This window comes from Taudactylus pleione, unplaced genomic scaffold (genome assembly GCF_031769625.1).
Source record: "Taudactylus pleione unplaced genomic scaffold, aTauple2 ptg000016l, whole genome shotgun sequence".
NCBI lineage: Eukaryota > Metazoa > Chordata > Amphibia > Anura > Myobatrachidae > Taudactylus > Taudactylus pleione.
In genome coordinates, this window is record NW_028284418.1 from 40776460 (window position 1) to 40802595 (window position 26136).

At 44.9% G+C, this 26136-nt stretch overlaps 2 protein-coding genes across 8 annotated transcripts in view; one reads left to right on the top strand and one right to left on the bottom strand.

Annotated features, from left to right (window-relative positions):
• Nucleotides 1-23712, bottom strand: part of ASCC1 (activating signal cointegrator 1 complex subunit 1) — a 289341-nt gene extending 265629 nt beyond the window's left edge. Inside the window, exons 1-4 of one of the 5 annotated variants that reach the window (XM_088475726.1) lie at nt 23610-23712; nt 12350-12474; nt 12146-12245; nt 9202-9299 (exon numbers count right to left, since the gene is read on the bottom strand). In XM_088475726.1, coding sequence (XP_088331852.1) covers nt 9202-9299; nt 12146-12245; nt 12350-12461 — 310 coding nt within the window. In that variant the 5' untranslated portion in view covers nt 12462-12474; nt 23610-23712. The other 4 variants (XM_088475725.1, XM_088475728.1, XM_088475727.1 and 1 more) reach the window with 4 other exon arrangements.
• The window catches only part of ANAPC16 (anaphase promoting complex subunit 16), a 32848-nt gene continuing 30222 nt past the window's right edge, over nt 23511-26136 (top strand). Inside the window, exon 1 of one of the 3 annotated variants that reach the window (XM_088475732.1) lies at nt 23511-23584. Coding sequence is in view for 2 of the 3 variants with exons in the window: in XM_088475730.1 (XP_088331856.1) it covers nt 24211-24272 (62 nt within the window). In the remaining variant the exon portion in view is untranslated. Of the gene's footprint in view, nt 23585-23913; nt 24273-26136 lie in introns of those variants that run through there. The other 2 variants (XM_088475730.1, XM_088475731.1) reach the window with 2 other exon arrangements.

Consider the following 26136-nt stretch of genomic DNA (forward strand, 5'->3'; position numbering starts at 1 on the left):
TTTATTAACCAGCCGTGATTCTGCAACACAGAGATTGTCAGTTGCAGATGGAGCTGGAGGACCTCTGGAGACCCCGCTAACAACAGAAGGTCGTCCAGATAAGGCAACAAGTGGACTCTCTGCATCCACAGGTGGGCTCCCATTACCGCCATGACTTTAGTTTAAGACTCGAGGAGCTGTTGCCAGACCAAAGGGCAGTGCCTGGAACTGAAAATGTTGGTCGAGTACTGTAAACCTGAGGAATTGCTGGTGTTAAGATAATGGGGACATGCAGTCAGGAGTCCTGAATGTCCAACGACACCACACCATGAAATCCCCAGGCTCCATCGCCAGAATAATGGAACGCAGGGTCTCCATCTTGAACCGAGGAACCATCAAGGACTTGTTGAGGGATTTCAGGTTGAGGATGGGTCGGTAAGACCCATTGGGTTTCTGCACCAGAAAAAGATTGGAATAGAAACCCATGCCCCTCTCGGAGAATGGAACAGGCACTAAAACTCCAGCCTGGAGCATAGAGTGCAACACTTTCTGTAGTTCCAGGGCTTTGTTCTGATCTGACAGAAGGCCTGTGGTGAAAAACCTGCTGGGGAGCCTGCGCCGAAAGGAGAGGGCATAGCCCCAAGAGACCACCTCGTGTACCCAAGTGTCCTTGGTAGTCAGGTACCAGCACTGGGCAAACCAAAGCAGGCAGCCTCCCACTCTGGAGTCCCCCAAAGGGAGGCCCGTCTCGTCAGGCTGAAGGCTTATCGTCCGACTTGGCGGCAGGACGTCTTTTACTCCAAGCCTGCTTCCTTGGCTTGGCAGATTTCTTGGCCCCTGACTGTCTCGGAAAGGACTGTACTTTGGACTTACCCTGGGCCCCATAGGGCCGAAAAGACGAAGTACCAGACCCTGATGGGACTGTAGCCGATGGCAGACATACAGATTTAGTTGCTGCCAGAGTGGCCACAATTTTGTCCAGATCAGGGCCAAACAGGACCTGTCCATTAAATGGTAAGCTTTCCAATCCCTTTTTGGAATCTGCATCTGCTTTCCAAGAGCGCAACCATAGGGTGCAGCGAGCCGCCACTGCTGCCAAGGAGATTACGGAAGCGAGGAGACCTATATCCAAGGCTGCCTCATTAATGTACGTGGCTGAGTCTCTGAGATTGCCCACTAACTCCGCCTGCTCAGCAGAAGAGTCAGTGTCCAGAGGCGCCTCCAAGCTATCAGCCCAGCACTCCATGGCTCTGGCAACCCAGCACACGGCCATAGCCGGTCTGGACGCCTCTCCAGCAAGGGATTAAATGGATTTTAGGCCTATTTCCACCTTGCGATCTGTGGCATCCTTTAAGGAGGACATGGAGGGCATGGGCAATGTAGCACTCCTCACTAGGCGTGTGACATGAGAATCCACCTGAGGTGGGGTTTCCCACTTAGAAAAGTAATTATCCGCAAAAGGGTATGCAAAGGCCAAGCATTTTTGAGGCTGGAACAGTTTACATGGATTTTTCCACGCCTCCTCTAAATGATCCACCAACTGACCAGATAGAGGAAATACAGTGGCATCACCCTTACTATCCTTAAAGAAGGCATATTTGGATTTGGCCATGGGGGGGATCCTTATCCTCAATAACCAAAGCCGCACGGACTGCCCGTATAAGGCCAGGTATATGGACTTTAGACTTTGGCTCCGCCTCTTTAGTACGAAGGGGCTCTTGGTCCGAAAAGTAAAAAATCTCATCATCAGACGTGACTTCATCGTCATCAAACTGAACTGTCTGAGACACTAAAGGCTGCTTAGGAGGCCGCAATGACGACGCCCCCTGCAAAATGTCCGTTAGGTGCTGTACCATATTGGACAATGAATTCACCCATGCAGGCTCCTGTGAGACCTGGGGGGGGCGAAAGCGGGAGATACTGGGGTACCATCAACTGCCTAGGGAAGCCCTGCATGGGTAATGACACTACCGACTGCGATAACCCCATCTGGGGAAACGCAGGGGGCGTCACCAGCTGGCCCACAAGGGTTGTAAGTGCCTTAGCAAACAAGCCCAGGGCGGTTCCTGCACAGTGACAGAAATCGGGCATGATATAAGATAACGTGCCCTATATAATCCCTCAGTGTTGCCATCATCCTCCGTAATGGTACATTACATGTGGTACACTTTAGCAGAAGAGGAAAGTCACGTTCACTCTCAGACATGATGAGTGTAAACGGAGTGTGTATGTGACTCCCCTCACAGAGAATACTTTCACTGTGAGGTAGTAAAAACCCTGCAACACTGCACCGCAAGGGTTTTAGCAGAGGAAGAACAGGAATAGTAAAATAGCTGACAGTCAGAAGTGAAAGTATAGACAGACAGCGTTAGCATTAAGTCACATACAATGCAGAGATAAATCCCTGCACTACCAGCACTATTATCAACTACACAGACACAGAGCCTCGTAAGAAACAGCGCCGCATACTCTGACCTTATCGGAGGAGAGGTATGCGGGGGACCCAGACCACTATGCCACCTGTAACTTCAGGCGCTGTTAACAGCCCCCCTCTGAAAATGGTGACCCGACTCAGAGCTGGGCACCTACGAAACTGATTTGCCTTGGCTCGGGGGCGGGGTATAGGAGGGGGACCCAGTGCATCCTGGGAGGCTGAAAACTTTAACTCTGCGGTGCCCATTGACTGCCATCGCCTATACCGCAAGGTATCCTGTGGAAACCCTATGGACCCTGAAGTAGTAAGGGTAAAATAACCTAGCTTCTTTGTGCCTCTCTTGCAGGTACTAAATTAAAACACTAATAGCTGGAGGAGTTGGGAGGATTTAGAGAGGGGATGTCTACTCCTCAGCCTCCCTCTAAACCCAGCGTTGCAGTGTCCCCAAATGATACAAAAGAGAAAGTTGCACACCCTCGCCACAACTACCACATATTGACATTTGTAATTGGATCTCACATGTCTCGGGTGCGTGCATTTGTGCGATGTATGCGAGTTTCATGAAACAAACTTGCATTTGCAAACTTCCACCTAATAGGATTGAGCCCTTAAACTGGGTACCAGTAGCTGAACTCCCGGTGACAACAGTGACATTTGCCGCCGGGCGCCAGCCCTGAAGGGGGCACCTGGCTCTATTGTCCCCCCGGCCGTTCTGGGCACTGCATGGAGAAGGAGCGCTGCTGATCGGTGCTCCACCTCGAGTGGCATAACTACGGGCGGTGCAGGGAGTGCACCTGTTTGCCGGGCACCTGCTGATTGTGTTACCAGCGGGCGCCCGCTCCTTCTTCCCTCCCTCCCCCCGAAGCCAGCGGCAGCCGAAGCTCACTCCTGAGCTCTGGCTTCCGGGCCCTGCAATGCACTATGGGAGTGACGTCATGACGTCACTCCCATAGTTCCGAGGAGCGGGCGCCGGGGCGGATGGCAGCAGCAACGGAGCGGGGATTAAGGTAAGTGTGTGTGTGTGTGTGTGTGTGCTGGGAGCTTACTACTGGGGGCATTACTGGGATCACTACAGGGGTCTTACTACTGGGGGCATTACTGGGGTCACTACAGGGGGCTTACTACTGGGGTCACTACAGGGGGCTTACTACTGAGGGCATTACTGGGGGCACTACAGGGGGCATTACTGGGGGCTTACTACTGGGGGCATTACAGGGCCACTGCAGTGGCCTTGCTACTGGGGGCACTACAGGGGCCCTTACTACGGGGAGCACTTAAAGGGGCATTACAACTGGGGGCACTGCATAGGGGGACAACTACTGGAGGTACTGCATAGGGGGACCATTACTTGGAGGCATTACATAGGTGGGCACTGCATAGGGGGACCTCTACAGAGGGCACTGCACAGGGGGACCACTACTGGGGGAACTGCATAGGGGGGCGGCGGCAGCTGGCATAGGTGCTGGGGGGGGTTAAATTTAATTGAGGGGGGGCACCAACATTTATCTTGCCTCCGGGCACCTGAGATGAAGTTACGCCACTGCTGGGTACACCCTAGACGATATGTAGCGTTCCCGCTAGGCTGTTTTAGCGGGGCGCGGCGCCCTGCCCTCTTTCTAGAAGGCAAAAAGCGCCCTGCCCTCCAGAAGGAGGGCAAAAAGCACCCTGCCCTAACAGCCTGCGGAAACCGTCTTCACCCTCGGGTCGCAGTGTCCCGCGGGTGAAGAAATGTGCGGTGACCCGTCACCGCCGGAGAATAGACGCCGGGCGCATGCGCCTGGCATCTATTCTCCATGTCTGCAGGGCTTGGGGGCTGCCCGGCGTGTCCGTAAGTGCCGGGCATGCCCCCAAGAGTGACGAAAAGGGGACGCGTCTTATAGACACGCCCCCTTTTCGATGACCACGCCCCCTTCTCTGGCGCGTGCACGGACATGCCCTCTCTAGCTCCGGCGCCCTGCCTCGCACCGGAGCTAGAGGGAACACTACGATATGTGGTCCGATCTACCGGATCGGAGCATCATATCGGGTACATCATGTTACGTGTACCCATGAGATGTGCACGATCCCGCGGGTCGACGGGGGATGTCCCCAACGATGCCATGCTGCAGAATACAGCATGACACGTAGCTCCCTCTGTTGGACCCGGCGTCGGCAAATATGTATGCACTTGCCTCATGCAGGGTCCCGTCGCCATCGATGTCATTCTGGGTACACATTGTGTAGTGTGTACCCAGGTTTAGATTATGTTATATGTAAATTTGTTTCAAAATCCAATGAACCAGTTAAACACAGTAACAATAAAAAAACAGTAACTTTCAAACAAAGCATTTAAAGTATTTCTTACTCAACAAGAAGAATATAACAAAACACACACTGAAATAATTGTCAGTATAATGTGCCTTTTATTGCTTGTATACTTTCTGATGTTGTCTCAGGGGACATGTAAACAAGCAAAACAGGGAAGCTTCTGTATGCGCCTTCTGCCTGGAGCAGGGCTCGTACGTTTATTCGGTTATCCAGATCAATTTCTGGTCTAGCATCTATTTATAGGGCGAGCTACAGTACTTTTTATTTATACTTGTCTGAATGATTAAATAGAAAAACAAATTGAGCACGATAAATGTTCCTTTATTCCTCAGTTACGGCACTATCGCATTGTGAGAAACACCAACCAGCAGACAAGGCAATTCATGCAGCAGGTTTTTCTTTCATATCCAGCAATAGGAAGAACGATTTTGTACAACCTTTTACAATCTGATTGAGTTAGCGTATGGGTTAGTGGCCTATATAGCATGTTCGGTTTGATTAGGTAATGTATTACAAGTATGCATTCCACAGTGATGTTGGTTGATACTGCAGGTTAGTCTAACAGTACTCACAAGTTTTGCAAGTAATACCCCTTTTCCACCAAAATGCCGGGTCCGACCCGTGTTTTTGAACATGGTTCCAACCCGTGTCAGAGCCGGGTTAGACCCCTTTCACACTGTACTTTGGACACACTGGTTGTTCCCAGGTCAGCCTTGTTCACACTGAACCCGTGTCTGCCCGGCAAAACTTGTGTGTGTTATCAGAAATGGATGTTTTTAGACTCACAAAGATGAGGTCATAAAGAGTGGGTGGTGACTGCTCACTGCATTGCATCAGTCATGGCCAATACGTGTCACCTTCTAGCTCCAATCAGCAGCTTTTAGCGTGACCCAGGTTGGATAACCCGGTTTGCACTGTTCACATTGCACAGTTGCCCGGGACCTGGGTTCGACCTTAGTAGCTACCAGGGTCGATTTCCCAGATAATTTCTTTCAGATCCTTTCACACTAACCTCGACCCTGGTTGTTCCGGCAATAACCCAGGTTAGAAGTTTGATGGAAAAGGGGTATTAAGGACCATCTACAGAACTGCACAGCTTCTGGGCTAGAGCTCCATGTCTGGTCTATTGCCACCTCTTATATGTTGCATGGCTGCTGAACACACCGCAGCATAGGATCTCAGTATAATGATATGCTAGTAAGTGACCTGGCATCTACCCATTACTACGCTGCACTTGAAGGAGTTAATAGATGAAGAATATAGGAGAAAAACAAATTTTCTGGATTTTTTACATTTCATTTATGTCAACCAAAGGGCTTTAATTTTGAATGGAATGATTCTTATTATAATGGTTACATTTTCATTTGTCTCATCTTACTCTAGATATTTATAAATATACATACTGTATAACAGTTGCCTACACAATTATGATCATATATTATTCATGTGTATAAATATTACCATTATTTCCACTTATTGGAGTATTATATTGTTCCCTGGGGAATGACTTGTCTTGTTTTAATTATTTTATCTTGTTTGAGGAGCTGTTATATATTAGAAGTATAAATATTGGTACTGTTTGCTCTAGTATATATTAATGTATTGACGTTGCCAATAAATGTAATACCGGGGGTTTGTATAGAGAGAAACCCTCCCTCTATCATACCTTTGTTGCACAGGAAAGTCACATTTAGGTGTGAAATGCATCACAAGCTCTTCCCGTCTCCATTCAGCATTAATCTCTGCAGCAAACAATTCCGTTTGTATTTGTTATTACAGAGGTACAGGCTAATGTTGGGTACACACTAGACTATGTGTACCTGGACGATATGGCAGACGATGGGCCGACATTTCGTATCCACGGTACACATCAGAACAATCTACTGAAGGACGGAACGAGGGTTCCATCCTTCATCAACTTGCCATTACCATGGTGCCGCATGCGATATCATTTGGTTGGCCGTGCAGCTAATGACTGCGGCAGCTCACAGTTTGGCCGTACACAGAGCAATCTGGCCGATATGTAATCTCCGGGTGAATCGGAACAGCATATCAGTCTGATATTGCTCCAGTGTGTACCCAGCTCAGGACGTATTCATTATGGATACATACCTTGTGGCGGTATAAGGTACAGGTGATGGCATTTGAATTGTGTATGATTTCAAGATGTTTAATGCGGTTTGTATCAAAAGATTATTCAGTGTAATGAAGGGAGTGGTAATAGCGTATGGAGTAAGGGAATATTATGTTGTTGGGGGGGGGAGGGTTTAGGGAAATACATAAGGGTAGTGGTTTGTATAGAGCATTAAGTATAGAAAGTAGGGTGCAGTGTAATTTGTGAGGTTTAGCAGTGTCCTACACACACACACAGATCTAACATGTAACTTCACTTCGGAATGCCAATGATATACCCCATCCATGATCAAAATACATGCTGCTCCGTGCCATGTCCACTCTGACACCAGACACCGGGAGGTGCAGCCTCCCATCTACCAGGTCTCTTATTAATCATGGGTTATGGTGCCAATCAACCTTACTGACAGTATGGTTCTCTATACACAATGTTGCAGTAATACTGGAGAGGAGGAGTAGCTGTAGTGCCAATGGTGAATAGCGGGGCAGGCGGCGGCAGATAGGCAGGCTGTCCTCAGTGATCAGTACATCACTATTATGAGGACGAATTGCCCATTATACACAGACAGGTCAGCATATCACAGATAACACATGTTGATGAGTGCATAACATGACGTAGATGCTAATCGCTTAGTATTTACCCTAATGATCACGGTCTTGTGTTTTTATGACCACATTCTAGCAAAGCTCAATATTCAAGTTACCAGAGAGAATGTTGCCAACATCAGTAACTGAACTACCAATACTTTCACAAAAAGAGTAAAAAATGCAAAATACTTCAGAAAACATTTATTGTTAGAATTTACATTTAAATAGGTATGCAAATGATACTGTGAAATTTAATTAATGTCTAATTAAGCAGGGAAGGTATGACAGCAGCAGATGAAAGATAATTATACTTTTAGTGCTGACAGCACAAAAGGAGTTTCTTTGCAAACCAAAAAAAGAAAAAATTCTGCAAAAATACTAAATTGTAATGTTAACCGGGTCGTGTTATACTGCTTTTATACACCGGGACTAAAACAACGATCCGTGGAAACTTTTACTGGTGTGATGTTTCATTCTGAACTGTTACTGCTGAAACAATAAAATCAACTGAAGCCTTTATTACCAACAATGGTGGATAGGAGATCGCCTCCTAATGGAATCATTTGTTTCTGTGATTAATTATGCAACATTTTGCTTTGTATTACATTTTTACAGCTTAATCAGAATTTCAACAATTTTAACGTAGCAAATCACATGTAATATTTTTAGAACATTAATTTAATAAAAGTTTCACTTAATTGCCTTATGCATGACCTACATAACAAATGAGCACAATCGCCCCATACATCAACAAGTGTGCCTGCTGCAGACATTGCAGGAACTGAATAATGTTTATAAAATCCTGCTAAGGTTCATATTTACTACTGACTGACACAGCTCTATGTTTAGGGAATGATAAAAACTATACAGGATTTTTTCTGCCATTTGCTAGTATAATTAAATAGGTCCATTGCTTGGTGATCTACATCTCACAGCGGAGGAGTAGGGAGAAAAAGATTTATAATTATGCCTCAATTTCTATACATCAGAACAAGCTGGATCTGTAGTTCTCATTTAGAAAATATTTTTAATTTTGTGAAGGTTTTATTATATCACATAATGTAAGTAGAGTGAAAGGTAACACAACATACTACTTGTATTCAAAGCTGCTTAAACACACCAAGAAAATGCACTACTGTAACATCTCACAACATAAGGGATACAGCACATAGACATTAGCCTAACAAAGAGTAAGTTTGATCTTATTCTGCCACCTGCTGGTGAAACATTGGGCCAGTTTTTCAGAAACCCACAACTGAACAGCCAAAGTTGTGCGAGACACTTGTCTGCTGCCCGAAGGACCAGTATACAACAGGGCCGGACTGGGACTAAAAATAGGAATTGGCATTTAAAGAGCTCACAGACCCACCTTGCGTCAGCATCTGGCTTCTGGCATAGACTCCTCCCCTTACTATTCCTGACCCCTCCCACTCCTTAGTCTATGCTCTTAGTGTTCACTCTATGTCCGGCAGCAGGCAGGGCGCCAGACTTAGAGATAGGGCACTTCTGCGCGCACGCCCGAAAAGGGGGCATGTTTTTATGACGCGTTCCCTTTTCGTCACTCCTGGGGGCGTGCCCGGCACTTACGGACATGCTGGGCAGCCCCCAAGCACTGTGGTCACTGTGAATGGATGCCGGGCGCATCCATTCACAGTGACTGGGGGGGAGAGGGGGGGGGGGGGAGGAGAGAGAGAGGGGGAGAGAGAGGAGGGGGAGAGAGAGGGCGGGGGATTTAAATTTAAATTGAGATTTAAACTCACCAATTTCTCCTTCTATCCCTTGCCTGGGAATACTGATATAGGTACGAGTTTCTGATTCCAGGTTTCTCTTAGTCTCCCCTTTCTTACCTATAATGTACCTATGACATAAAGACAAACAGAAACAAAATAAGAGAGAGGATACTGTAATAAATTTAAAAAAAAAAAAGTTTCCTAAAATTGATGAAAATTGTGCACAAATTTGAGAATGTGTAAATATGTGAATTGTAGATTTCATTCATAGTGAAGCACAAATTCCATCCACCATGGTGAATATTTCTGTCACTTGTTGTACCTACCTAGTAACAGTAATTGTGTAAAACAAAAGCGAAAGATAGGTAAATAAATGGGAACTAGCACATTGTAACAGGACGAAAATATTTTAGGGGCAATGTTGTAGGAACCAATAATATAATGCAAATAATTGACAATAATAATGGTTATACTAGGAATCCTTCAATACAACACTCCTGGTACTGGTGGAAGAAACGAGGATTCCTAGACATCCATTGTTCACTCAAATCCTGTGAATGGGATATAGTACAAATGGTGTTAATGGTACCGTTATATGGACAACTCTATAACCCATTACTATTTATCAGGGTGGACATAACGTTCTGCACTCACACCTGCTATGTATAAAGGTGAGAAGTAGATGCAGCCTGACTGTCATTAGACCCAGTATTGCTACTACATACACCAACATAAGGATACGGGATGAGACTCTATACTTACTGTTGCTTGGAAGTGGCAGCAAGTAAGAGAAAAAAAAAAAAAAAACTATTTTGCAAATAAGAATTTGTGGCTACTTGTTAAATACTCTATACACATATTGAGACCCTGCATGTACTTAGTATGCATATGGACTGAGATCCCAGATCTGTCATGTTTTTGATATATAATGGGGTAAAACAATTTTTATTTTACCTGATTTATCTGATTTGAAATATACATTTATGCCACATATCTGGAGATGGAGACATATGAATAATTATGGTTTGGACGGAGAATCACATTCGAGAATAAAATTTAGTCTCCACATTTGAATCTATTGGTGACTGTCTTTCTTTCATGAATAGAACTTGACTTAATTGTTAGCACATCATTATGAGAAAGAGAAATACATACGTCACAATAATCCATCCACCTTTGATCTTTATGTGAATAAGAAATTGTGTGATGAGAGTTGTCCATATAAAAGGTACCATTAACACCATTTGTACTATATCCCATTCACCAGATTTGAGTGAACAATGGATGTCTTAAGCTGCATACACACGTAAAGATTTTCTGTCCAACCATCCAACTAGTTGATTGGTTGGAATGAAAATCTGGTAAGGTATGGGAGTAAATGATGATTAGCAATTTGCTCCTAAATGCCAGAAAACAGATGAAAATGGTCGTCAGACAAGTTTGTTAAATGTTTGATCTAAACAATTTGTTTAACAACAGTTTTTGTCCATTTTCCGGCGTTTGGGAGCAAATTGCTGATTGATATTTGCTTTCATACTTTACCAGATTTTCATTCCAACCAATCAACTAGTTGGACAGAAAATCTTTACGTGTGCGTGCAGCTTAAGAATCATCGTTTCTTCCACCAGTACCAGGAGTGTTGTATTGAAGGATACTTAGTGTAACCATTATTATTGTAAATTACGTGCATTATATTATTGGTTCCTAAGACATTGCCGCTAAAATATTTTCGCCATTTTAAAATAACAAACTATCTACTCCTGGACAATACATGGAGGTACCCAAACTGAGAATTTGGATACAAAATTATTTTACCAATACAAAGGAGTCTGATTATATTCATCTTCATTTGCTCTATATATTAGTTTTGTAGAGATTGTTGGAAAACATATTTTAAAGCAATTATAATAAAAGTTATATTTTAATAAATACAATAATACATGTAAAGAGTCCCCCAGAAAAAGTCTACTTTTCCTTCTCCTTTTGATACTATTGTCTAACTTTGACTCTAGGGAGCACCAAAAATGTGAGATTATTGAACCACATGTGTGGATTCAATTTTATAATCTTTATTTCTGTGCGGAATCTTCCCACTACTCCCTCACATTGTAATAGGGAACTAGAGACTTATTATAAGTACTAGTATTATACAGACCCTTCACTCGCTGGGTCGCTAGCTGATTTTTTACCTCTCTCCCCCCCTCACTTATCTCAGTGCTTCCCCCACACACCTCTTTCTCTGTACACCCCTACCCCTGTCTTTTTCTTCCCCTTGGACTATATTCACCTCCAAGCAATGTAATTGTGACGATCCACTGTGAGGTGTCACAGGTCAATGCTTGAATACTGTGCTTTTCCAATTTAAGCTGGGTACACACTACAGATCTACCGTCCAATATATAGTTTTGACACGGATGGGAACAATATGTTTCACACACATCGTTTAGTATTTATGCGCAATCTGATGATCATCGCATCGTCCCATCGGCTGTGCTGCATGTCAATGAACAATGTGGTGCACATGGTATAGTTTGTACACAGGACCTCACAATATTTTGGAAAATAGTACCTCTGAAGTTTGGCACGTCCTACATGATGATTGCATAGTGTGCACAGGAGCAACAATTAATTGGATACCATCTCTGTACACAATATATTGTGCCGTCGTTCGGATGATTGCAGTGTGTAGGCTCTATATCGCGCATTCTGGGATTTAGTTAAATTGGGACGACCTTCACATCGTTTGTTAGATCGCATAGTGTGTACCCAGCTTTAGAGTGCAATCCTTGTAGTGCCATATCTTCCGTAGGAAGTTTATAGTCCAAAGAAACGGGTCCTCATCTCTAGTGCATGACTACTTATAGTTCCAAGGATACCCAAGTGTAAACTTCTCACTTAAAAGGAATCTCTCAAAGCGAAGATGGTAGCAATCACTACTTATTTAAAAGAGGAGTTACAAAAAGCATAAACTCACTTAAAAAGTTGACTAGGAAGATCTATGGAGCACTGGAACCCCTTCTCAGTTTCCTTAATGGTGAAATCATCACAGGGCTCATCTAGACACTGCTCGGATTCTGCAAAGAAAGGCAAATACTATTTATACATGAAGCCCAGATGAGTCTACAGATAATTAGTGTCTGTTACCAGCTTCTACAAAATCAACCAAAAACATTCTTACCTCTGTAATAATCATCATCCTCTTCCTCATTCTGGTAAGATTCCTCTCGAACTGTGTTCTTTCTGTATATACGCCCTCCAATGTTGATCAGGGTAGGACGCAAAACTTCCATGGCTCAGAGGTTACTGGAACGTGATAGAGATGACACCACACAAAGCTTCAGCCTGTCATCTATTTAAGCACAGGTATACTTCTGATTCTCAGACAGACATGTTAGTAATTACCCATGTTTGGCACCAACTATATCACTACTTTTAGTGATTCTTTACTAATATAATTTGTCAAAATGTAGTAATAACGGCTCTTGTTTGAGAAGTACCATCTCTTTTACTTGTGATACCATATTTTTATGACTGTTATTCATTGTCAAAGCTGGCAAGGATACTAAGCATTTCCAAGGGCTCCTACAAAAATAACTTGGCATATGGTATCTTTCTTGGTCTAGCAACAGCCAGCCAGAGTCACTGGAGTTGTTGGGATGTGTACAACTGTGCCTATGTTTTCTATTGGTTAAACCTTCAAGACAACATAATACTAAACACAGTTTTAAAAATCATACAATTTCCTAGATTCAAAAGTTTCCCTTAATCTGAGTTTAATCAGAGTATAGAAGATGCCCACAACTAAAATTAAGAGTTATGGAAAGAACTTACCCGTTAACTCTATTACTTCGAAGTACACAGGATCCACAGGGATTACCATGGGGTGTAGTTGGTTGGAGTGAGCCGTGCACCAAACAGTTACAGCTTTAGCTCCCAGGATGCACCGGCCCTCCTCCATATATATACCCCACCCCCAGCCACAGGCAAACAGTTTTGTAAACAAGCCCAAGGCAGGAGAAGTAGAAAGGAGAAGGAAGAACATTACTCTCAAGAAACACACTCACAAAAGATGAGGGAATCAGTTCCCGAGAGAAAAATACCCAATGAAACCAGGTGTGTCAGGGTGAACGCCCTGTGGACCCTATGGACTTTGAAGAAATAGAGTTAACAAGGGTGTTCTTACCATCACTCTTAATTTCTTCTTCAAGGTCCATAGGGGGTCCACAGGGATTACCATGGGGACATCCTAAAGCAGTTTCCCCTAAGGGTGGGGACGCTCCTGAACGGAAAGGAGAATCCTGCACCCAGAGGAAGCATCCTGAGAGGCAAAAGTATCAAAGGAAAGAAACCTAAGGAAGGTGTGGACGAAACCACACACTCTTCAATCAAAATGAAAACCCCGGGATACCACTTATGGAAGGTAACCAACCCGGGTACAGAGGACAGCTCTGTTCTAGAGAAGAAATAAAAACCAAGCACTCAGAAAATCATAAGGCCATAACCTCTGGGTGAGCACTCTTAAAAATAAGAGTTCTAAGCTCTGTGACAGATGCGGGCTGAGGAAAGTTTCCTCGCTCCAAGCATCATCCTGACCACAGAGCTAGAGAAACTTATGGCTCTTAAGAGGGATAATTCAAAAGCCACACCATCAGAGACAGACGAGGAAGATCCAAGTGCAGACAAGGACCCTGTGCTAACAGAACCGACCGCAGAGGAAGCGTAAAAGTAGTGTCTGGGGAGAGACTCCGTAGATCGGTGAACCATGGCGCCTGGGCCAGGTTGGAGCTATCAGTATCACTGTGCCACATTCCTGCTTGAATTTCCGGAGAACCCTTGGGAGGAGGGAAATCGGAAGAAAAAGGTATGCAAGATTGGCAGTGCGATGACATTTCAGAGCATCCATGAAAGCTGCTGAGGGGTCTCTGGTCCTGGACCCATACTTGGGGACCTTGTGGTTGTGACGTGAGGTCATGAGGTCTACGTCTGGTAGGCCCCATTTGTCCACCAGGAGGTGAAAGACATCCGGGTGAAGAGCCCATTCCCCTGCATGTACATCCTGATGGCTTAAGAAGTCCACTTCACAGTTGAAGACTACGGGGATGAATACTGCAGAGATTGCCGGGAGAGAACGCTTGCCCCACATTAGGATTTGTGTTACCTCCCGCATGGCTGCCTGACTTTGCGTGCCTTCCTAACGGTTGAGGTAGGCAACTGTGGTCGAATTGTCGGACTGGATTTGGACCGGCCTGCCCTGGAGAAAGTGTTGCGCCAAAGTAAACGCTCTGTACACAGCTCGAAGCTCCAGGATGTTTATAGGCAGGTGACTTTCCTGTGTTGTCCATCTTCACTGAAAGGTATGATGACCTGTCACTGCGCCCCATCCGCGATGGCTGGCATCCGTAGTGAGAAGTTCCCAATTTAAACCCAGAAGGGGCGACCCTCGTCCAGATGGGACGTCTGTAGCCACCAAGAGAGGAAGAGCCGAACCTCCAGAGAGGAGGATCGTCTAGGATCGGATCAGATGATACTGTCCGTTCCACCGGGAGAGAATCAATTGTTGAAGGGGCCTGGAGTGGAACTGTGCATATTCCATCATATCGAAGGTGGATACCATGGGCCTCAGAAACTGCATTGCAGAGTGAATGGATACTCGAATGCAGAGCAATTTGCACACACGCAATTGCAGTACTGAAGATCCTTTGTACCTTTGAGAATATAGGAGTGCACCCAGATGTACCATCCTTTGTGTTGGAAAGAGAGAGGACTTTTTCCAAATAATGAGCCAGCCGTGTGCCTGCAGACAGGCAATGGTCAGTTGGAGATGGTGATGTAAAACAGTCTCTGACTGTGCCAAAATTAAAAGGTCATCTAGGTACGGCAGGATTCTGACTCCCTGACGCCTCAGGTAGGCAGTCATAACTGCCATTATCTTGGTAAAGACCAGAGGGGCCGTTGACAGACCAAATGGTAGTGCCTGAAACTGGTAATTTTGCTACAGAACAGCAAACTGTAGAAATAGTTGGTGGGATGGTATAATAGCACATGCAGATTCCCTGGATATTCAGGATGGGTAACCATAAAATCCCCAGGATCCATTGCCAGAACAATAGCTCGTAAAGTTTCCATGCGGAACTTGGGCACTCGGATAAACCTGTTGAGGGGTTTGTGATTCAGAATAGGCCGATGAGACCCATTCGGCTTCTAAATCAAAAAGAGAGTGGAATAGAAACCAGTTCCTCAAAGATCCGAAGGAACAGGTATTACCATACCTTAACTCTGCAGGGAGTGAATGGCTTCCTCAAAGGCCTGGCACCTTGGTGGGGTCTGATGGAAGACCTCTTTAAAAAAAAATAATAGCTGGGGAGGACGTTTCCGGAAAGAGAGCCTATCCACGAAAGACCACTTCTCTGACCCAGGCGTCTGTGGTTGTCTGATGCCATAAGTCGGCGAACCACAGAAGTCATCCCACCCTGGGATCCCCCAGGAGGAGGCCCCATCAAGCAGGGGGTTGTCATCAGTTTTAGGAGCTGAACGTCTGATCGCCCAAGGCTGCTTAGACCTAGACTTGTTGGTTTTGTCTAAAGCAGGCTGCCTTGGAAAGGACTGTCCTTTCCAAGGCAGCCTGACGACAAAAAAGCAGATTTTGAGGATGCCAGAGTAGCCACTATCTTGTCCAACTCTGCACCAAACAGTATGTTGCCAGAGAAAGGCAAGGATTCGAGGGTCTTTTTAGATTCCGAGTCTGCTGTCCAGGATCGTAACCAAAGGACCCCGCGGGCGACTACCGAGGTCGCAGAAGCTTTAGAAGCAAGGAGTCCCGTATCAAACGCAGCTTCTTCCAAATAAGAGGCAGCCTCCTGAATATGGGAGATGTACGCCAGTTGCTCCCTGGTAGCATCTGATTACATGCTGTCTTCCAGTGCATTCGTCCATCCTTCAATAGCCTAAGATTGATTTAACCGCCCTTACTAGAGAAGGAACATCCACTATCAAATGACGGTCCTCGTCACCCGAGGGGGACCCTGGAGAAGAACCCTGTGCATCATCTGCCTCCTCTTATGATGTGTCTGAATTTGAAAGCTGGGCAGACTGAAATAATACAGGCCGCCTATGTGCTTTGGTGGCAAATGGTCCACCTGTAACATATCTTGCTGAAAGGTGGCAGATGTATGCGCCATATCCTGAGCTGGGAGGGCATAAGCATCCATCCAGGAAGGATGCACAGGGGGTACCAACCTAGCAGGCTGTAACTGCTGTGGGCACCCAACAGTGGGGAGGAAGCGTGGGAGCTGATAAGCGATTAACTAACTTTGTCATAATCTGTGAAAAGGAGGACACCCAAAGTGGCTCCTGCACCGGTACTGGTAAGTTAAGCTGGAGAGGAGGTACATGACAATTCGCACACTGACCATCCTGCACAATATCCTGAGAGGACAAGCCTGCTGAACAGGTTCTGAATGTAACCAGCACAGGAGCCGCAGTCTCCTGTATACCCTTGCCTTTGGAAGACATAGTAATGCCAGTAAGCAGCACACAATACAGTGTATAGCTAATAATGCAATGCGACACCCTTAAATAAATATGAAGCACAAATGAACTCCTACACACCTGGTAGTGATGGGTTAAGAAAGAGCAGCAGGGATAGATATAACAGACAGTCAGAAAATAAAGGCAGTATATCACTACAGCAGAGCTAGCACAAGTCACATACAATGCATATAAATACAAATATAAATATACTTGCAATGTGGACTGAATCAAACAACACTAAGCTGGTAGGATTTGAGTGCTGTATAACTTGGCTCCAGGGAGAGGTATACAGGGAGACAGGACCCGATCTCCTGGGACCTACAGCTTCAGAAAAGCACTGATTAAAGGCACCCGAGCATCTCATTAGGGAAGAGGGTGTAGGAGGAGCAGCTCAGACATGGGAAGATTCGGCTTAGAGAAATCACATTCTGAGCTGGGGGAGGGGCTGTCAGGGGAGAGCTTACTTCCCCACTGCTGTATTAACCCTGGGTCTACTGGCTTAACAAAGGCCCCAGATGCCAGATTTTACTGCCCTGGTGGTGTAGTGGGGGAGCAGACACACCAGTCGCCCCACAACAGCGGCCTCTGATTGGTCTCCACAGCCGGAGGTAGGACTGCATAACAACGCAATTCCCTGCAAGAAGGGGAATCACCTTACCCGACATCCCCGTTATCCGGCTGCAGTCCAGGGTCTCCCAGGGAAGCGCTAGCCAAGCTCCGCTGGTGCCTGCCGTAATCACAGGACCGCTCACTGGTGTTGCGGCACCGGTGTGGGTAGTAGGAGCAGTCACGCAGGGGTCCATTAGGACGCTCAGCACGACTTGCTCAGAAACATACTAAAACATAAAATAAAAGCTTGGGGCTGTCTAACACAGCCCCACTGTTCTCAAAGGTGCTACTGCTTCTGCCAGCACCAAATTAAAAAACTGGCTGGCTGGGGAATATATGGAGGAGGGCCGATGCATCCCGAGAGCTAAAGATTTAACTTTGTGGTGCATGGCTCACTCCAACCGGCTACACCCCATGGTAATCCCTGTGGACCCTGAAGAAGAAATTTTAATTAATTGATGGTGTGGGTTTATGTTTTTCATATATATGTGAGAGTATAGAAGAAAGCCAACCAAGACTTCTACCACATGCACCTTAATATAAATGTATTAATTTTTCTATCAAGGTATATATGGTAGAATCCTTGGTCAGCTCCTATCCTATATATTAGTAGCCCATAGGCCAACACCCTGTAGATGGCCCTTAAGGCAGCAATATCAGAAACGTTTAGATTTTTTTTCTTCAATGGATCCATGGACACTGAGAAGAGTATAGAGCAGGTGTTGGTTGCTAGAAACAAAAAGTGAACACTGCACCCAGGGAAGAAAGACTGTTTAGTCAATAAACACTAAGGTAACCACTGCAGAAGGACGGACATCCTTTTCTGTGATTCCCCTGCCCCGGGAAGACCAGTGCAGATTTCCTGGAGAAAGTCCAAGCCGGGGCAGAGAAATAATTACTCTCTGGTTCAGCTATTAAGGATTGCCAATGATCTGGACATGAAACCTAAAAGTCATCACTGGTAGATGTAAAATTATCTTTATCAATTTTCCAATGAAAAAAGGTGTCTTTATATTAAAAATCTCTTGCATTATAAATATGTTGACCCTACAGTGCTCCTCCTTTTAAGACCATTTCCCAATGGTTTTCACTAAAAGCTGTTTTTAGAAAACTTTTTGCATAGGAAGTCTACAGTAGATCTGAGATTTGTCCCGTGTACAAGGCTTGGACTTTCCTTGGTTACCTGATCGCCCAGATCTTGGTTTTACCATATCAAACATTGGGGGCTTAACAATGTCCTATGGAGGAAAGTGCTTTTGTGAGACTTTCTTTTAAAGTGTAGGTAACTGTTTACTTAATATGTGAGGACTCACCTTGGGGAATGTGGTTCCAAATGAATACATTACTTTTATTTCAATCAGATCCCACAAAGCATACAAATCTAGGGGAACCCTTCCATACAGGTCTAGCAAGAAAACCATATTTTAAAGGCTCCTATGATTGACTATACACAACATAAATTTGGTTTGACAAGTGTACACATCTGTGCCGAAATGTTGCTGTATACTGTTACCACAAAAATAAATATGTAATGAAAATTATTTTATAATGTGGTGCTATAATTATTGAGCACTCATGTAGATCTAAAGTCAATGGTTTCCAAACTCATTCACAATGATCTTTAGCAGCGCATGTTCGCCAAACTACCAGACAGGTGACTACGCACTTGTAAAATATTCGTGTGTGTGACAAATGAAAACCAACCAGATATTAATTTCCATTACACACAAGTGGGTCCAGTGAACAGATATCATACTATGTAGAAGGCAATCACAATGCACAGTGAATGTTTTTCTTGTTTTGACTGAATTAAAAATGTTCACTTTTGAAAAGCAAATAACCATTATGTTACCTATGATAAACCTGCTGTATTAGCAGAAAGTAAACAAGCCAGAGATAACCATAAACTACAGTATATAGGTCAATGCAAGAGCCCAAGTAAGGCAATTTGCTTCAGGCATGTTCTCTAGTGACTTATGTACACAGAAGAGTACACACATTGGGACCGATTCAGCACAGGATGGAATTGCTAAGCTGCACACAAGCCGACGGAAATACTGGCCTCTTCCTTCACCCCCCCAATGGCGGCACCAGAGCAGAGGTCGACACCCCAGGCTGGAAAGAGGAATTGCACAATTGTGGCAGTTGCAGGGTGGTAGAACGAACACTGGGGCTTCGTCAGGTTTACAGGCATGTTCAGTAGACAGTCGGGATCGGCAACGACCCAGCGCGCACAAGCATCGCTGGTCCTTGCCGGCTATCCATTACCTGACTTTGTGAACAATGCGACCAAAACCTCCTGGTCGTATTGTTCACAAAGTCGGGTAATGGATAGGCCCCTTTACCTTATTGCAGACTTTTAGATATACAGATATTACACACCATTATGAAAAAGGAAACTGCTTCTATGTAGGATGTCTAATCAAATAAGCTATTAGTACAAGAGTACTACCGTATTTAAAGCAGGGGTTCCCAACCACGGTCCTCAAGGCACACTATGAGGGGTATTCAATATGAAACATTAACTTCACTGTCGAAGTTAAAGTTTCATATCGGAGTTTTTTTCTGCGTTAAAGTCCGGTGCGCGCTCCCGCTTATCCCCGTATTCAATATAAAATTAACGAAAACGGGAAACTCCGAAGTTGGATTTGCGTAAAGTTACGAATTTTTTCTTAAAATAATTGTAAGACCCCCCTAAAGTTGTAAAAACATGGGGGATCACTATGGGTACCCCGTTTTAGCCTTTAATTGAAAGTCGGGGATTTAAATAGCCACAGCAGGTGTTTTTTTCCCGACATTGAAGAAGTGATGCAGAAGAGCACTTAGGTTATTTTTTTCATATTTTTAAGTTGTCCCATCAAATTTGGGGTACATGAAAATGGGTACTAGCATATTTTGGTGTCCCTAAAGTAATTTTTTTTAAATTCTACATTTGTGCACCTGCCGCTATAATTCTATTCTAGAAAACATCTGCCGCATACTTGCAGAATAGCCCTGAACCTATTTCCCTATTGTTTAACAATTTTTTCCCATTTTTTTTTTGGCACCCCAATTTTTAAATTAATTTTTTGGGGTATCCCTATTTTTTTTTTTTACATTTTTTTGACAGTTCTTTTTTAAATGTCATTCTCAGGGGTGCAGGCTATACCCCAGGCTAAACCCCAATTCTGCACTTTTTTTCGACACCTATTTAATGGTGAAAAGTTATCACCGTTTTTTATCAAAGACTTGTCAAAACTGCGATAAGTCTTTGAAATTGAATAGGGTGTAAAAGTAAAACCTGCGATAATGGCGTCATAATTGCGATATTAACGCAAAAACGATGTTATCGCACCCATATTGAATACCCCTGTAACAGTCCAAGTTTTAAGGATAACCATACTTGAGTACAGGTGTCCTAATTAGTACCTCAGGTCTTTTGATTTAACCATCTGTGCTTAAGCATGGATATCACAAAAACCTGGACTGTTATACCCCTTTTACACCGGAGCTAAAACCCGGGTTTTTGAAGGGTTAACCCGGGCAGCTCCCTGGTGTAAAAGGGCAGAGGGTTGGATTGCCGGGTCGAGTGACCCGGCAATCCAACCCAGGTAACTAGCAGGGTTTAACACGGGCGTAGCCCGTGAAACCCTGCTATGGGAACGGCGCACTCCGGGTCACGATGACCTGGAGTGCGCTGCTAGGCGGTCGATTGGTCCGGCTTCAGTGGCGCTTGGAGATGACGTCATCTCAAAGCGTCCACTTTCACTCCGCAAAAGCCGGGTCTATGCAGACCCGACTGCGGTGTGAGCGGCCTGATTCCGGGTCTGATCCGGATAGGAACTTTGTTCCAACTCCGGGTCAGACCCGGAATTTAGGTGGAAAAGGGGTATTAGTGTGCCTTGAGGACCAGGGTTGGGAAACACTGATTTAAAGAGTACACTGTGAAACTATTTGGTCTCAAATACCCATGTAATTAGTAAGATAAACTATAATGATATGTAATTATCTGCGGTTATATAATTTTTTGTCCATTTGTGGGCTGGTGAACCGAACAGATACTTTTGAAGAGTTACAATCTCGCATATTGAAACTATGAGATGAAACTATTGCTTAGCATTTTGTAACTTGTCACTGGCTCACCTTGAATATGCCTGCCTGATGTTCAGTCTCCTGAATGAATTTATTCAAAGAACAAGGATTGAGGAGTAATTCTATTGTGCCTAATGAAATATATTATTGTTTATATTCACCCCTATTGCATTTCACACCACTGATTGTTCAAATTATGTATTGTGAGCCACGGATAATTTATATGGTTCATACACTGTATATAAACAGTGGTAGATATACTGCTGCAATTTATTACTTTTAAACAGCATTATTAAAAGTTATGTTTTAAACAGAACCAAAGCCCGGCGGATGAAATACCGACGCCAGAACTCTGGCAGATGACAATCCCAACGGCGCCTGGTAAGTACTCTAACCCTCCCCTTTCTACCCCCCAACCCTCCCTTAGGGGTGCCTAACCCTATCCTCCCCCTATGGGCACCTAGACCTAACCCTCCCGGGGGGTTGCTTAGCCCTAACCCCCCCCCCCAGGGGTTCCTGACCCTAACCCCCCCCCTTCCCCTAGCCTAATCCGGAATTGGTATGAAATACCGTCGGCCGCATGGCCGGCGGTTCGATTCCCGTCAGCGGCAGCCCGACAGAAGCAGAGTGCGACGCAGCGGAAGCCCGACATCGCTGGAAATCCGATCGTGGATAAGTATCCACTAATCTAACCTCCCTAACCCTCCTTAGGGGTGCCTAACCCTAACTTCCCCCCCAAGTGCCTAACCCTAATCCCCCCTCTAAGTGCCTAACCCCATCCACCCCCTTCCCCGCTGCCTAAACCTAAGTCCCCCGGGGGGGTGCCTAACCCCAAGTCCCCCCCGGGGGTGCCTAACCCCAAGTCCCCCCCGGGGGTGCCTAACCCCAAGTCCCCCCCGGGGGTGCCTAACCCCAAGTCCCCCCCGGGGGTGCCTAACCCCAAGTCCCCCCCGGGGGTGCCTAACCCCAAGTCCCCCCCAGGAGCCCTAAACCTAACCCTCCCCCCCCCCACAGCTGTCCGGTCTCCCAGCGTCGGGGAAATGCGGGTGTCTATATCTAGACGCCCGGCATTTCACCCATGCCGGGATAAGACAGTCGGGAAGCCGGCTGCCTGTATTTAGGCAGTCGGCTTCCCGATTGCCTCCCCCTAATCCTAACCCTGGGGAGGTGCCTAACCCTAATTCCCTTAGCCTAACCTACCCCCGTGGCTAACAGGTCCCGACGCCCGGCTTTTCTACATTCGGTAGGTTGGGATTTCGGTGTGGGGTTGATGATAGGCGTCTGTATTTAGATGCCTATCATTAGTCCCATGCCGGGATTTCACAGTCGGGAAGCCGGCGGTCCTGACTACATACCGTTTTAAACTTTATGATAAAAAAAAACATTAAAAATAATCATATAAAAGAGTGCCCCACAAAGGAATCAGCTTCCTTTCATCCACTTACTTGTAGAGAACCCCACATCTGAGTTTACCATAAAGCCATCTGGAGCAAGGAACCAGACAGCACCATACTGTGGAACATTTATAGAATAAGTAGCTGCAGGATTTTAGCAGTACCTACCTACAGCATAATGCAACATATAGTTTTACACAAAGGCTCCTATCACTTAAGAACAAGTGAAATATCACTAATCAGATGAACTGTAAAACGGATTAATAAAGGAAAATAATATTTGGAACACAAACACCCAATGTTCTCAAAGACACCCGGTGCCATGTAGTGCTAATAATAAAATATGTGTATGGCCAATGTCTCTGACCATGATAACCCCCCACTTACACACTTATAGTCCCCCACACATGCTTACCAAGTAACAAACGTCACCTCCAAGAGCCGGGATCACATATGGGCGTCAGTGGAAGTTGAAGACGCACCAAGCCGCCATATTTGTTACTGTAACATCTCACTTACATGACTGAGTACGTCAAGCAAAATTTATTTTCGGGACTTTTAACAATTTTAAGTTTCGACGTTGTATTTTTATTATGTTTTACCAATTAGAATTATTATCGTCACTTAATAGTTTAGTCTATTTCAAATAAAATAAAATGAACACTTGTGGGAAATGTAACATGCCCAAAGCAAACATGGCGGCGCGGAGAGTGCGGCTGATGACGTATTTGTTGGGACGCGCAGATTATGCCGCAGTACGGAGAGAGAAAGTCCAAGAGGTTGTGTGAGTGTGACAGCTGAGCGGCTAGGTGAGTGACTGTATCAGCGTAATACCTGCTATACATCAGGTTTAACCAGATCCATTCCGGAGCAGCCGAGTGGTTGTGGTCTCAGCTCCTCCTGCATTGGCCTGAAGGTTGCCTGGAGCTGCCTGATGCATCCACCTACCCTCCAACATGAGCCGTTCCATTAGGTACAAAATGCTCTGCTCCTGGACTTCCCACCTAATGTATGAGTGCAGTCACCTGCGTTGAACTAGGTAATTGATGAGACAGGTGTTTCAGCACAGGTGGCTGCAATCATAAATTAAAAGGGAAGTCCAGGAGCAGAGCATTTTGTACCTAATGGAACCGGTCATGTTGGAGGGTCTGCATCCAGCTGCTGCGGAACTACATATCCCAACTTTAATAAGCTGATGCTTTTTCCACTCGTTTTTCAATTGCAGTAACTTGGTCTGAATTAGTTATTGTTAAATTTAGGTTGTTGCAATGGGAAAAGCAGGAGAAGATGGTTATCACACCCTGTAACACCTGGGGGCTCATTTATCAATAATCGCTTTTGCAATGCTATCAGGGCATGCCAGTAACTTCCATGATCGCATTGCAAAAATGCATCATCCGGGATATGCAGGGACACGGGCCCCGAAAGGGAGCCCATGATTGATGAATTGCGACCCAACTCAATGTCTGCAGTGCCAAATAATTGTATTATAATTAGGTAAGTTTAGCAGCCATCTTTTGACCATACTAACAAACATCTGTTCTGTAGTAAACTAAAACGATTATATTAATACTTTCCTACATTTTGTGCAGAAAATGCTGTTATGAATGTGATTCTTGGATTTCTTCTAAAATAAAAGATAATCTTAACTATAGCTGGGTACACATTTTTGCGATCCGTCGTATGATTTACAACTCCGACATGGATCGGAACGATATATCATGTGGATCGTATAGTGTGTACGCATGATCGCACGTGCACGGCGGTCGTTCATCGCCTCATCTGCTGTGCTGCACAGCAGATGGGACTATGCAGTGAACTGCGCCATGCTCCTACACATAACAATATATTGCGCGGTTGTACACAGGATCGTGTAGTGTGTATGGCCGGTGCGATATATTGATCCATCGTGCCTTGCTGTCGCTGGGTACACACATTGTATAGTGTGCACGCAGCTTAAGTCCTTTTCCTAAAAGCCTCTCTCTTTTCTCACTTATACCCCTTTTACACCAGAGCAAAAACCTGGGTTTTTGCTGGGTCTACCCGGGTCGCAGCTCAGTGTAAAAGGGTCCCTGAAAAATAACCTGGGTCAAGTGACCCAGCAATCCAACCCAGGTAGCTACCAGGGTTGGACCCAGGATGGACCTGGGTAATGGTGCAGTGTAAACGGTTCAACCCGGGTTATCTGACCTGGGTCATGCCTAAAATGAGCTGATTGGTGGTTGTGGGGCATTCACCTCCCACTTTTTATGACCTCACAGGTTTAGCAGGGCAGACCTGAGTTCAGTGTGAACAGGGCTGACCTGTGAGTAACCCAGATCGAAGCTGCGGTGTAAATGGGTCTGACCTGGGTCTGACCAGGGTTGGAACCATGTCCAAAAACCCGGGTCGGACCTAGGTTTTTGGTGGAAAAGAGGTATTACAAAGCATGCAATTTAGAGAGGGAAAATAACTCTACACCTATTTTAGTGATTTCAAAAGACAGAAGTCTCCTGTCCCTCATTACAACTATTAAAAAAAAAAATTGGGGGGTTGATATAAGCAGTGCAGAAGAGGACCCTTGAGAAGTTGCCCTAGGTAACCAATCAGCTTCGAGGAAGCATTTATCAAGTACATTCTGTAAAATAATAGGTAGATGCTGATTGGTTGCTAGGGGCAACTTCACTGGTACACATTATTTTCACTGTGTGATGTTGAATAGTTTGGGAAGAAGTTCGGGAGCTAGTCAATTGACTGAATGCAAGTCCGACTAGAGGATTTCTGCTCACACTCTCCTGAGGTGCGAGCAGAAATCCGACTTAAGTGCCGGCCGCAATACTGTTTTCCAGCTTAGTGCGGCATTAACAGCCTCGTGGCCGGTACTTTAGTAAGAGAATGACGGTTACCGCAACTAAACAGCGCGATCAATTGAATAGATCTGAATACTACTTCCCAGGGCTATACAACATCGCGCTGAATTGAATACCCCCCTTTGTTGTTTAAAGCCACTACTATATGCATGTTATTATTTCATCTGCAACTCGCCGTTGAACAAATAAATTACAGTGTAATGCTATATCCAAAAAGACTGTCCATTATTGTCTATTTCCAACAATTGTAAGTCTCCCAATAAAGAAAAAGTAAATAAATAATAATTACCCATTGTCTTTATTACATTTATGTGAGAACCCTTATACTAATGTTATATATTTCACTGTATGAGATTCTAGGAGTACAACTACTGTATTTGTGCTTTTACATCTTCATAATTACTGTATTTTGGAGAAAACATTAACTGGAAAATGACAGCTGTTTCATTTGTAAACTGAATAAGATGATTGTTGCCTGCAAATGCAAAAAACGTTGTTATGTTCCTGAATTT